The 13117-nt window shown below is 50.9% G+C and overlaps 2 protein-coding genes across 2 annotated transcripts; both read right to left on the reverse strand.

Annotated features, from left to right (window-relative positions):
- Positions 1–3170: 3170 nt before the first annotated feature.
- LOC101534259 (olfactory receptor 7A10-like) lies at positions 3171–4064 on the reverse strand. Its single transcript, XM_004595985.3, has one exon. It carries the CDS (start codon positions 3996–3998, stop codon positions 3171–3173), a length of 828 nt encoding a protein of 275 aa, XP_004596042.3. The 5' UTR covers positions 3999–4064.
- Positions 4065–12156: 8092 nt separating this feature from the next.
- Positions 12157–13053, reverse strand: LOC101534501 (olfactory receptor 7A10-like). Its single transcript, XM_004595986.3, has one exon. It carries the CDS (start codon positions 12985–12987, stop codon positions 12157–12159), a length of 831 nt encoding a protein of 276 aa, XP_004596043.3. The 5' UTR covers positions 12988–13053.
- Positions 13054–13117: the final 64 nt, after the last annotated feature.

The raw sequence follows: 13117 nt of genomic DNA on the forward strand, positions 1-13117 counted from the left end.
AAGATTCCCAAGTAGAGGATGCAGGCTTAGGGGTTGAGCTACCAGTTAAGAGGCTCCCAGCAGACGGAGCACCCAGGTCGTGGCTCAGGCTCCAACTCCTTACGCTGGAGACCACGCGCGATGGCCAAGGTAGCCCGAGTCCTTTTCGTCCTCGCCGGGGAGACTTGGACTGCCCAGAGCCTCGCTTCAAGCTGGACCTGCCCTGAAGTGATGCTGTGGGCAGAAATGTGTCCCTGGGCAGTGTCCCCTCTCTCCTGCCCACTGTCTCATGGCAGCTGCTTGCAGCCAGGACCACGGAGAACGGTCTATAGGCTACTATCTTTAGTTCTATTGCCCCGAGCCTGTGGAGGGGGTGGGGGCGCTGGAGTTGGCTGTCCACCCCAGGATGGAGCAGGTCACTGTGATCTGGGGGTGCAAGAACAAAGCAAGGCACGGATACAATTGCCCCTCTGCAGCTTAAGGTCCTGCGCAGCAAGACCACAACCTGCAAAAGGCAGGGGGGTCAGCGGGAGGGTTAGAGAGCCGCCAGCCCCTGCGTGGTGCCATCAACAGGTGTCTCCTGAGACACGTAGCCACCCCTGCCCAGGCCTGGTGTGGTTGTGGGTCTTTTTCTCCTGCTCTGAGGACAGCCCTGGCCCAACGCCCACATCCCTCATGAAAATGCAGGTTCCCAAACGCTTGCTGGCTCAACCCAGGATGAGTGCCTCACCAAGGCCTGACACTAGAGGGCAGTGTTTTGTTTTTAACATAAACACCCCTTGTTTGTTGCTGGTCCTGCTCCCTGTACCTGCGGACACACCATCCCTGTACACCCCACTGCTGTACACACACAGGCGCCTGGCACACACGTGAGAGACCTGGAAGAAGCTCCTGCATCCTGGCCTTGCCATGGCTCAGCCTGGTCATCGTGGCCACCTGGGGAAGAGTGAAGATCTCTCTTTGGAAAGCCTGGTGTGGTAGCCTAGTGGCTAAAGTCTTTACCTTGCATGCTCCGGGATCCCATAGGGGCACCAGTTCTAATTCCGGCAGCCCCGCTTCCCATCCAGCTCCCTGCTTGTGGCCTGGGAAAGCAGCAGAGGACGGTCCAAAGCCTAGGGACCTTGCACCTGCGTGGGAGGCCCGGAAGAAGCTCCTGGCTTCAGATCGGCTCAGCTCCGGCCATTGCAAGCCACTTGGGGAGTGAGCCAGCGGGTGGAAGATCTCCGTGCCTCTAAAAGACACAGTATACAGCATGGCTGAGGCCATGGGTGCTAACGGGAGACATGACAGAAGCGTCTAGAACACAGGCCCATCCTCCCTCGTGAGACAGACACCTAGCTTATGAAGGTCTTCACGTGCAGGACCCATTCCTGGGAACTGGCTCCCTGGCTACCATGTCAGTGGCTGTGTCGCTCCAGCCGCAGGCCCGCACGAACCTCCCACGAGGAAGGGGGCTTCAAGGTGCCACGTGCCCCTGAGCATGTGCAGCGCTGCCTCCCCTGCCCCGGGGAGCTGAGCAGGGCAGTGGGCAAACCCACTGGGGCAGCCCCAAGTTCACAGGTGGTGGTGGAGTCAAGCTCAGCTGTTCTAGAGATGACCCAGAAGTGCAGAGGAAGCCAGGAGGAGGACAAAGATGGCCAGCTGCCTGGCAAGCCTGCCGTGTACAGAAGCGCCAACTCCAGGAGCGGCAGCAGCCTGGTCGCTAACTTTAGCACCACGCCAGGAATGATGCTGCGCCCTCCCTGAGTCCTTCCAAGTCTGCCCATCATCCATGTTGGCCAAGATTCATTTTATCCATAGTGTGCACATGGAAGGAAGACCAATAATACCTAAGCCCACTCGAGGCCGGCCGGTGGGTGCTGTGTGGGCCTCTGGGTGTGCAAGGCTGTGGGAACAGGGGACACTGGGAGTGGGGCGTTTAGTGTAGATGTCTGATGGGAATGGGCCATCCCTTCCTTCCGTGTCCCCTCCTGGAGGGAGGGAGGGCCGACAGTGGCAGGACCAGCCTCCGTGTGGCTCCTGGAGCCGGATGTTGGATGCTGTTCCTCTCGAGGCCCAGGGCTTCCTGGCCAGGTCATCGAGGCGGGAGGTGGTTTGGACTATTATAACTGATTACCCACATTAACTGTGTCTATACAACATGGAGGATTTTTCCCCCGCTAAAGATGTATTTATTTAAAAGACAGAGTTAGATCAAGAAAGAGACAGAGACATCTTCCACCTGCTGGTTCACTCCCCAGATGGCCACCTTGGTCACAGCGGGGCCAGGCCAAAGTTGGAAGGCAGGAGCGTCTTCCGGGTCTCTCACGCGGGTGCAGGGACTCATACACCTGGGCCATCCTCTGCTGCTTTCCCAGGCACACGAGCAGGGAGCTGGAGGGGAAATCGAACAGCCAGGACTTGAACCCGTGTCTGTGTGAGATGCTGCTGTTGCTGCAGGCAGTGACTTCAGATGTCCTATCGTAGTGGCGGCTTTAAGATGGTTTTCTTAAACAGGAAGTCAGGCTGGTCCATGTAGGGAAGTGATCCTTTCTAACTTTCTGTGTATTCCTTCCACTGCAGTCAGCTCCCCACAGTCTATAACGGCTTCCAAACGCCAGCCATTCTACCTGTTTGTTATCTTATTATTCTAATGATTTAATATGCATATATGTATTTTAAAGATATATTTATTTTCATTGGAAAGTCAGGTCTACAGAGGAGGGGAGACAGGCAGATCTTCCATCCGCTGACTCACGCTCTAAGGGGCCGTAATGGCTGGAGCTGAGCCAATCCAAAGCCAGGAGCCAGGAGCTTCTTCCGGGTCCCTCACTAGGGTTCAGGGTTCTAAGGATTTGGTCCATTCTCCTCTGCTTTCCAAGGCCAGAGGCAGGGAGCTGGGAAGGAAGTGGAGCAGCTGGGGCGTGAATTAATGCTCCTATGGGATCCCGGTGCTTGCAAGGTGAGGATTTAGCCACTGAGACATAGCACCGAGCTCCTGACTAAGGAATGGTAATGATGGGGGAAGACAAGGCGCGGTGGCTGATGTATCTGTCTGGTGTTCCCACATCCATGTCTTAGCATCTGGGTTTGAGTCTCACCCAGCAGCCCACTGCATGTGACGGCCCAGGTGCTTCAATCTAAGGATTTGTAACGTCTGTACCTGAGGCCTGGAGTCCTGAAGCCATGGGCACTTCCTGCACGATGCTGTCTCATGACTTCCAGAAGAGTCTTTTCAGAGCTCCCGTCATGTCCTTGTTCCTCAGGCTGTAGATGAAGGGGTTCAGCATGGGGGTGACCACGCTGTACATGACCGAGGCCACGGCACTGGAGTGTGAGTTGTGGGTGGCGGAGGAGCTAAAGTACACACCCAGGCAGGTGCAGTAAAACAAGGAGACCACGGAGAGGTGAGAGGCACAGGTGGAAAAGGCTTTATACTTGCCCTGAGTTGACGAGATGGCGCGGATGGAGGAGACGATCTTGGAGTAGGAATACAGGATCCCAGCCAGGGGACCACAGAACAGCAGGAGGGCCGCACAGAACATGACCATGTCATTTGGAAATGTGTCCGAACAGGCAAGCAGCACCACCTGGTTCAGCTCACAGAAGAAGTGGGGGATGTCTAGGTGTGCGCAGAAGGTCAGCCGCAGTACCATCAAGCTTTGCAACAGGGAATTCAGGACACTGATGACCCAGGACACCAGAACCAGCCGCACACACAGCCGAGGGTTCATGATGACCGTGTAGTGCAGGGGGTGACAGATGGCCACAAAGCGGTCATAGGCCATCACGGTCAGCAGGAAGTTGTCCAAAACTCCAAAGAGTATGAAGAAGTATATCTGTGTGAGGCAGCCTGCATAGCTGATGGCTTGACTCTCTGTCTGGATGTTCACCAGCATCTTGGGGATAGTGGTGGAGGTGAAGCAGATGTCCACCAAGGACAGGTTGGCCAGGAAGAAGTACATGGGTGTGTGGAGGTGTGGGTCTGAGAGGATGGCCCGGACGATGAGCAGGTTCCCACTGACAGTGACCAGGTACATGGAGAGGAACAGCCCGAAGATGAGAGGCTGGAGTGCTGGGTCCTCTGAGATTCCCAGGAGAAGGAATTCTGAAGGCTGAGTCCCATTCCCTGTCTCCGTATGACCCATGTGGCTAACAGAAAAAGAAAAAAAAAAAATAGGTTGCACTAACCTGCCAGAGATGCAATCATTTATTTTCGCCAGGAAGTAACAAGATTCCCTTAGAGTTTATATAAAGATCTGTTCCCTGTTGCAGAATTCCCGGGCCACCACTGATCAACATTCCTTGGCCCAGTCTCCGTCCTTTTCCATTTTCCAGACATTATCAACCTCCCCCCACTGCCTGGCCAGATGTTCTCAACAGCTGGAGCTGGGCCAGCTCGGCACCAGGACCCCCAGAGCTCCATCTAGTTTCCCCACAGTGTGCTCATTCTGGTTGTTGGAGAAAGCTGCTGGGGAGAGTTGGAAGGGTGTCCTGAGAGGAAGAGTGACCCACGAGGGTTGTCAGTCAGCAGAGAAGCACAAGCAAGCTCCTAGCTGCTCAAGCTTGGAGGTGCCAGGCACTGCTGTGCACCGGCGCTGCCACCTTGCAGCTTGTAAAACTGCCTGCCCCAGTGCCTGGTGCCTGGCCGGCATCCCCTCCTGGTATCTGTTTCCTCCTGCCTTAGCTTCTGTCTGCTGAAGCCAAATCTTGGGATGTATCGAGCCTACGTTTCCTTCCAGCACAACCACATGCCACCTCTCCATAGGTACTTTGGAAAGTTGTCAGGAAACAGAATTGGAGGATGCATGTATTTCTGGGCAAGACGGTTGAATCCTGTGTGTGAGAGGCTTTGGAAGGGACCAGGATGCAGTGCAGGGGTGGGTGTGCAGCACCAGGAAAGATGCCGTCCTGGGCAGTACATGCTGTGTGCACACCCCGTGCCGTGGCCTTCTGGGGCCACACTACAAAGGAGGAACGCTCAGCAAATGTGTAGTCAACATCACGCGCCCACCCTCTGCCTTCCGGGAGAAGGTACCAAGGCCATCCAGAAAGTCTGGATTTTAATAATCCGTCTACGTGCGACCCTTGGGCCATCGTCTAGGAGGTGACAAGCTGCCAGTGTCTAAATAATTGTAAATGTTTGCTGAAGTCAGAGGACTTGAAGAGCCCCCATGGGGAAAGCGCTAACAAGCCCCTGGTGACTGCTTAGAGACCCTAAGAAAGAACAAACTCCCTGGCCCTGGCAGTGTTCCGACTCCCGGGATCAACCTTGGAGACTGGCGAAGAGGGAAGAGATGACAATCCAGTCTCCAAGGGAAGAGGCAGGATGCCTCGTGGGAACTGAGGCTCCTACACCTGTGTGGGAGAAACACAGTGAGTGAAACTCATCTCCCTAGCTGAGCTGGGAGAAGGAGCAATGGGGAAAGAAAGTTACAGTTGGGGAGGAGGAGTCTGGGACGCTTTGGCTTATTGGGGTGTGACCCTGTACCTATCACAGTGCCTACTGCACACACTGGCTGTGAGGGTCGGAGAAAATGGGTATGCGGGGGCAGTCCACTTTTCCCACCCAGGGGCTTCTCGTCCCCCGCTGCCCCCACCTGTTCTGCAAGCTGCAACCCTTAGGGTCTAAATCCTGTCTGTGACTGAGATGTTGTGTGGGACAAGGGCTTGGGACCCCAGATCCCCGGAGCCTGCGCGACCCCAACCCCACACCACCCCCTTGCAGGAGGAGGTAACCTTGTACTCAATAAATGGAGAAGCCCATGAACGAATGAATGAAATTGCTTCCTGTCCCACGCACAGCTGCGGAGTCTCCCCTGACCGCTCCGCTGCACTAGAACTCAGTTGCAAACAAGGCGGGAAGCGAATCCTGGCTGTCAGTGGAACTCAATCAGCTCTTGTGCTTTTACATTCTTATCAAAAGTTTTGTGCCCCTTAAGTGAAAAAGATAGCAAGGAGAAAGTAAACCAATCATGGTTCCACAGCGCCACAGGCAAGGACTAAAAACCGTAACCAAATCAGAGATGTTCAGTACGCTTACAAACAGGGCGCCTGTTTCTGGCAGACGGCGTGATGTTTTCAGACCACTGTAAATGAGCGAGTAACAATGGTGTCATCTACAGCACCACACACATCGATTTTGTGAAGAGAACATTCAAAAAAATAGCGAGGCTGAAACTCAGCATGCATTGTTATCACTGTTAACCCGCCACATCCTACAGGTCTTGAAGATACAACTTCATTAGAGCCCGCTGTATCGGACCGCAAATTTATGCTCAGAGACCAGACACTCCGAGCTCCTTTCCACCCGCAGTGGATTTGAGTTCTCGAGCTTTCTCATGAGACAGAAACAGAACAAGCAAAATCGTGTTGTTTGAGGGACAACTGTTGTCAATGAGATGGAACGGAGTATCAAGCATTCACAGAATGTACATTACGCATAATTACATGGCATCATGAAACGGATACATACTTTAGCTTGAAATTCTGTGATATCTACCACGTAACAGATACTCTACCATGTAACAGATACTCTAAGGATTCCATTCTCTCTAACCTTGACTCACCTGGGCTCACCTGGGTGTGTTCTCTGGGAGGAAGGTCTGTGTGTGGAGGTCTGGATTCCTCCCTGGGTGGCTGAGGATGGAGACGGATGCTCCGTATCTGAGAAGACTGCCGGGAGGAGGGAAGCATCGGTCCCTGAGCCAGCCTTGGGACTCCGCAGGTAGTCAGCAGGTTCTGTCCAGCCCAAGGCTGACAGCAGCGCAGGAAATAGGTACAGCTCCAGGGAGCTCCTCCCTGGGGCGCAAGTTCCCTGTTACTGCAGCCGAACTCCTGGCTTCCCTGTGGAGTATCACTCTACGTGGAAAGGAATTCTCTCCTGCTGCTTGTAGGTTCCCCGAGACACCAAATGAAACCTCAGGTTGATTCACTCTTGGCTTCTCCTTCCCTCTTGAAGGTTCAGCAATCTATCTGCCTCACATGGGATCCTGGCATCAGGTTCTTATTTATTTTTTTTGAAAGATGTGTTTATTTTGATTGGAATGTCAGATGTACAGAGTGAAGGTAATACAGATCTTCGATCTATTGATTCACTCCCCAAGTGGCCACAACGGCCAGAGCTGAGCCCATGTGAAGCCAGGAGCCAGGAGCTTCTTTCTGGGTCTCCCACAGGGGTGCAGGGTCCCCAAGGCTTTGGGTCGTCCTCCACTGCTTTCCCAGGTCACAAGCAGGGAGCTGGATGGGAAGTGGAGCAGCCGGGACATGAACTGGTGCCCGTATGGGGTCCCAGCGTGTGCAAGGTGAGGAGTCTAACCACTAGGCTATCACGCTGGGCCCTGAGAGTGTTTTTTAACTAAGATCCTTGAGTTTCCAAAGCACCCATTTGAAATAGAAACACAGTCCTTGCCATGCCCAGAAGCAAATGTTCTTTTCCGCAAAGAAGTGAACAAAACAGGTTGATTCCCCTTTATATAAAGCAACGGATGCTACAGTTCTTGGCTGTAAGATGCACTTGCCCGGGTATTTTAAAATGTTGTCCTGAGGGGCCAGTGTTGTGGTAAGGCCACCTGCAATGCCAGTATCTCGTGCTCCTTGCTCACGTCCCGGGAAAAGCAAGAGAAGACGGCCCACGCACTTGGCACTACCCACATGGGGGACGTGGAAAGTTCTTGGCTTCTGGTTTCAACCTGGCCCAGTCCTGGGCAGAGGGAGCACCCGGGGAGCGACCCAGAACATTGAAGATCTTTCTTGTCTCTTTTTCTTTCTCTTTCAAATAAATTACCTTTAGAAAGAAGTGTCATCTTGGGAAGCCGAACGTCGCCAAATAGAGGAAAGGTGTGTTGGTTTGGACCATTGGGAAGACGACCAAAGAAAAAGAAGCAAAGATGTCCCAGAGGGCAGCGGCAGCGGCAGGTGCAGGTGGGAATTCCGCAGAGAGAGGCCGTGGAGTGTAATGGGGCAACACAGAGCAGGTTCATCCGGAATGTTTCTCAACACTGCTGGGTTATCATCATTTTGGTCTATTGGATCCTTGAGTTTAACCTTCAGCCATAGTTGTGCAGGGCATCTAAGAGCTATGATCGGAACAGGTGCATTGCCAGAACCAGGGCAGGTTCTTGTAATGAATTCTCAAGGGGTAATTGATCTTGTCAAATCCCTGTTGGGGACAGCTCTACATGTATTGGGCATTAAAAAAAATTTTCTTCTAGCTCAGGGCAGCAAATGGACATATAGAAATGAGTCACAAGCTGAAGTTATGAGTGCTGTGTGTATTCCATAGGGACAGTTAGAGTGACAGTAACAGCCCTCCTCTCCAAGGATGTGACTGGGATGGGTAGAGCGTTCATGCCACAGGAAGAAAACTATGGTGTTCATCACACAGTCTCCGCTTGCACTGGTTCAAGGTCATGACTACTGACTTTCTCATGCTGAAAAACCCAGACTGTGCTTTGAATACCAACTGTTTCACCAGCTTGCGATTTCTCTCACTTGTGGGCAGTGGGCCGTGAGCCATGGATCCCACAGGGCTGTGCACTCCCCAACTACCAATACATGCTGCTAAAGCTGTGCTCAGAAGCTCATCTCTTATCCGTGTATTTTTGACTTCATGATACTTTTAGGTGAAGATGGGTACGTTGTAAGTCAAGAGCACAAGTGTCCTCAAATATCACACATAATCAGTAGCCAAAACACACAAGCGCAGGTGGACATAGAGCAGTAGCCTTTTTACTTCAAGGGAGGCCTTTGCAGCTCATCAGGGAAAGATCAAATGCAGTGACGTTGGACAGAAGGACTCCCTCCATCTTGAAGTGTCAGGGGGATGAGCCTACCGCCTGCCTCAATATTCCCCGATCTCGCTCTCAGACTCTTCCTTGATTGCTCATTCCTGTTGTCAATGTCTTACACAGTGGCCGTACGCATCCATAATGAGCCCCTCCACAGGGCCACTGCATGGCACACATCCCTTGCCAGGCACACCTTTATGTTCCTTGAGATCTTGATCTTTGTCCCAATGCCACATTGTTTGCTGGGCTGGCCTGACCCTGAGATGTGAGTAGTACAACATTATCTACTCGTGTGTTTTAAAGCTTGTTGCCTTCCTTCCCAGCATACACACATCAGTGTGATGTGATGTGTTGCATGATTTGTCTTTGCCTACATTTAGTCTCAAAGTCCTCACTCTTAGGGAGTGCCTGGAACACGATGAGTGACCAATATTCATCCTCAAGCGCATGAGCAGATCTCATTGTAGCTACAGGGTGCACAGCCTCCTGAGGAAGGGAGGCTCATCGGAGAGGAATTCGACACCAGAGAACAGAGGCATTCTGGTGGCATCCAGACTGATCTGAAAAACACAAATGATGGTGTTTCTGCATGGTAACTAGCGCTCACCCCGGTCCCGTTCTCTCTCATTTATAGCCCCATCGACATCATGGAACCAGGAAACCACACATGGGTTGTGGAATTCCTTCTGCTGGGACTTTCAGAGGACTTGACAATGCAGCCTCTCATCTTCGGGCTGTTCCTGTCCATGTACCTGGTCACTGTCAGTGGGAACCTGCTCATCGTCCTGGCCATCCTCTCTGACCCACACCTCCACACGCCCATGTACTTCTTCCTGGCCAACCTGTCCTTGGTGGACATCTGCTTCACCTCCACCACCGTCCCCAAGATGCTGGTGAACATCCAGACACACAGCAGAGCCATCAGCTGTGCCGGCTGCCTCACACAGATGTTTTTCTTCACCTTCTTTGTATCGCTGGACAACTTTCTCTGGATTGTGATGGCCTATGACCGGTTTGTGGCCATCTGTCACCCCTTGCACTATACAGCCATTACGAACCCCCGGCTCTGTGTGTCTGATTCTGCCTAGCACACGTTGGGCCCTCTTACAAACCAGTGGGCGCTGTAGCCTAGTCAGGGCGATTCCCAATTAGCCCCTCACGGCCCGCCCCCTACCATGGTTACCATGCTTGCCAGTACATACAGCAGACTGGTCCAGTCTCCCCCACATCCCATTCATTTTTTTATACATGTTAATGGGCATTGAAGCCTAGTTCAACCCAACAGGCCCTACTTTCCAGCCCACACATGTGCTGGGCGGGTGCTGTTCTGTCTAGCCATCCCAAATCAATCATGCTCTTTGCAGGTGGTTCTATGGTTTAACTTGACAGAATTAGGCCCCAGGGTCAGCCTCTGCCAGCTGCCTTTTGATAAAGGAAAGTAGGATTTTGCAAAAATCTTGAAGTAATATTAGGCTACCTAAAAGGGCTTCTGAAATGTCCACGGGTATCAAAAATGAAGGATGAGAAATAATATGGTTGAGTCGCCAATGTAAAGGAGCAGCACTGTCAGAGAAGGAACGTCTAACTTGCTTTGTGTCATATTTCCAAAGAAAATTATTTGAAGGACAGAGGAAGTGAGAGGAAGGGAGTGAGAGAGAGGGAGAGACCTCCCAGCAGCTGGCTCACTCCCAATGGGTCGTGATAGCCAGGGCTGGGCTTCCATGAAGCCAGGAGCTTCATCCTGGTCTCCTAGTCGGGTGACAGGAATCCACACCCATCTGCAGCCTTCCCAGAAGCATTCTCCAGGAATGAATTAGAAGTAGAGCATCTGGGACTCAGACAGTCGCTTCCATGTGGAACCATGGTGTCACCAACATCAGCTGAACCTGCTGGGTCATATTATCATGAAGGTTCTAATACTGGTTTCAGAAACAGCATGGGCTTTCTAGAGATCTGACGTGTGAGCAATATAGCTTTTTTTTAACGCAGAAATCTATGTCGATGAATTCCTTATCTGTTTCACCTCCGTTACAATGAACTTTCATTGCATTTTTCGCATGGGTATTTTTAAGTCTTACTAAGCACCGTTACATGTCATCTGAAAGTGTTTGTAAGCAACCATAAATTGACTCTCCCTTCCAGAAGCCTCGTTGGAAGAATTACAATAAAGACAGGTTTCTGATAATCTGCCGTCCTACTAGGAGGAGGAATCATTCTCAAAGCTCCAACCAAGAGACAGGTGTTTTCACAAAAATTTCTTCCCCAGCACCAAGGACAGCAACATTGTAGTCCATGAGTTTAACAAATGGATAGGAATGTTCTTATGACCTTTCATAATTTTATATTTAATTTTTTAGAGTGATAAACAGAACAGGTTTCAGGCACTTCATAAATAAAATTTTAATAAATTGTCATACTTTCCTCCTTCAATCTCTCCTTCACTCCGTTCCTTCTTTAATTGCTTACGGTAATGGGATTTCAAATGTGTAAACCAGAAAGTCTACTGCTGTCCAGGCGTATAGACAAGGGTTAATAAAATAGTCCAATCGCAGCATGCCAGTTTCACTCTTATGCATTGTGGGTTTTTTTGCGTGTGCATTTTGTAATAGCTAACACATTGTAAGACGAGCACAGAATAGGTGTCTCGTTGATGTGGCTGGAATAGAACACCTGGTCCTTTTACTATAATGATTCTCACATGCATGGTACCTGAAAAATAAACTACTAAGCCAAGAAGGGGAACATTCAATAGTGCCATAGGATGTTATGTGACAGGAAATTGTATCACGAGAAATGTTAACTTCAATCCTGCACGCTTAACCCATGCCGTTTAAGGAGATGTGTAACTGTTACGCTAATTGACATTTCATGAATAGGCCTCTATGCAACGGAATACCACCCAGCAATGAGAAGAATGAAGTCTTAGCTTTTTGCAATAAATTTGGTGCAACTGGAGAGCATTGTGCATACTGTAATTACCCAAACCATAAAAGGACAAATGTGGGCGGTAGTTACAAAGGAATGCAAAAAACCAGTCTATACAATGTAAGAAAAAACACATGGAATTAGAAGTTGTTTAGCACATAGACTGCCTCCTCATTCGCTTCCATTTCTCCATGATTTTTTGAGACCCCTCCTATTTCTACCAAAAATGTTGAAACTAAGTGTGGGGGGGAAAAAGGCAAAATCAGAAAGAAATTGTGTACTATCAGAGATCAGAGCGGAGCAATGAAATGGTTCTATTCTTTGCAGAGCACACAGAAGGATTAATCATTAAAAAAGAAAGAAAGAAACCTACATAGGGAGCAGAATAAGCAAGCTCTGCTTCCTCCTCTGATGAATACATCATCGTGTCTGAGCCGGAGTTGAGACATACCGACATTGCTCAGCCCCAACACTGTGGGTTCCACTATCGTTTATGGAACAGCAGTCTTTTTAGAGCCCTCTTCATGTCGCTGTTCCTCAGGCTGTAGATGAAGGGGTTCAGCATGGGGGTGACCACGGTGTACATCACCGAGGCTGCTGCAGTTGAGGCTGAACTTGGGGCAGCACTGGCACTGAGGTACACTCCTAAGCTTGTGCCATAAAAGAGGGAGATGGCAGAGAGGTGAGAGGCACAGGTGGAAAAGGCTTTATATTTGCCCTGAGTTGACGAGATGGCCCGGATGGAGGAGACGATCTTGGAGTAGGAATACAGGATCCCAGACAGGGGACCAACCAATAATAGCACAGCTGCAAAATTCATCATGAGGTCATTGAGAAAGGTGTCAGAACAGGCTCTGTGGACCACCTGATTCAACTCACAGAAGAAATGTGGGATTTCCACATGCGTGCGGAAGCTCAGCCGCAGCACCAGTAAGCTGTGTAAGACGCCATCCAGGATGTTAATGGTCCAGCACACCAGAACGAGCTGCACACAGAGCCGGGGGTTCATGATGACCATGTAGTGTAGGGGGTGACAGATGGCCACAAAGCGGTCATAGGCCATCACAGTCAGGAGAAAGTCATCCAATCCTGCAAAGATTACGGAGAAGAACATCTGTGTGATGCAGCTAGCATACGTGATGGCTCTGCTGTGTGTCTGGATGTTGTCCAGCATCTTGGGGATGTTGGTGGAGGTGAAGCAGACATCCACCAAGGACAGGTTGGCAAGGAAGAAGTACATGGGCGTGTGGAGGTGTGGGTCTGAGAAGATGGCCAGGATGATGAGCAGGTTCCCACTGACAGTGACCAGGTACATGGAGAGGAATAACTCAAAGATGAGCGGCTGGAGTGCTGGGTCCTCTGAGAATCCCAAAAGAAGGAATTCTGAAGGCTGAGTTTGGTTTCTCAGTTTCACGTGGTACATGTCACTACCAGGGTGAATTGCT

The sequence above is a fragment of the Ochotona princeps genome, chromosome 33 (genome assembly GCF_030435755.1).
Source record: "Ochotona princeps isolate mOchPri1 chromosome 33, mOchPri1.hap1, whole genome shotgun sequence".
NCBI lineage: Eukaryota > Metazoa > Chordata > Mammalia > Lagomorpha > Ochotonidae > Ochotona > Ochotona princeps.

Excerpts from the sequence above, each read along its gene's own strand:
- LOC101534259 (XM_004595985.3), bottom strand. The coding sequence starts at position 3,998 with ATGTACCTGGTCACTGTCAGTGGGAACCTGCTCATCGTCCGGGCCATC.
- LOC101534501 (XM_004595986.3), bottom strand. The coding sequence starts at position 12,987 with ATGTACCTGGTCACTGTCAGTGGGAACCTGCTCATCATCCTGGCCATC.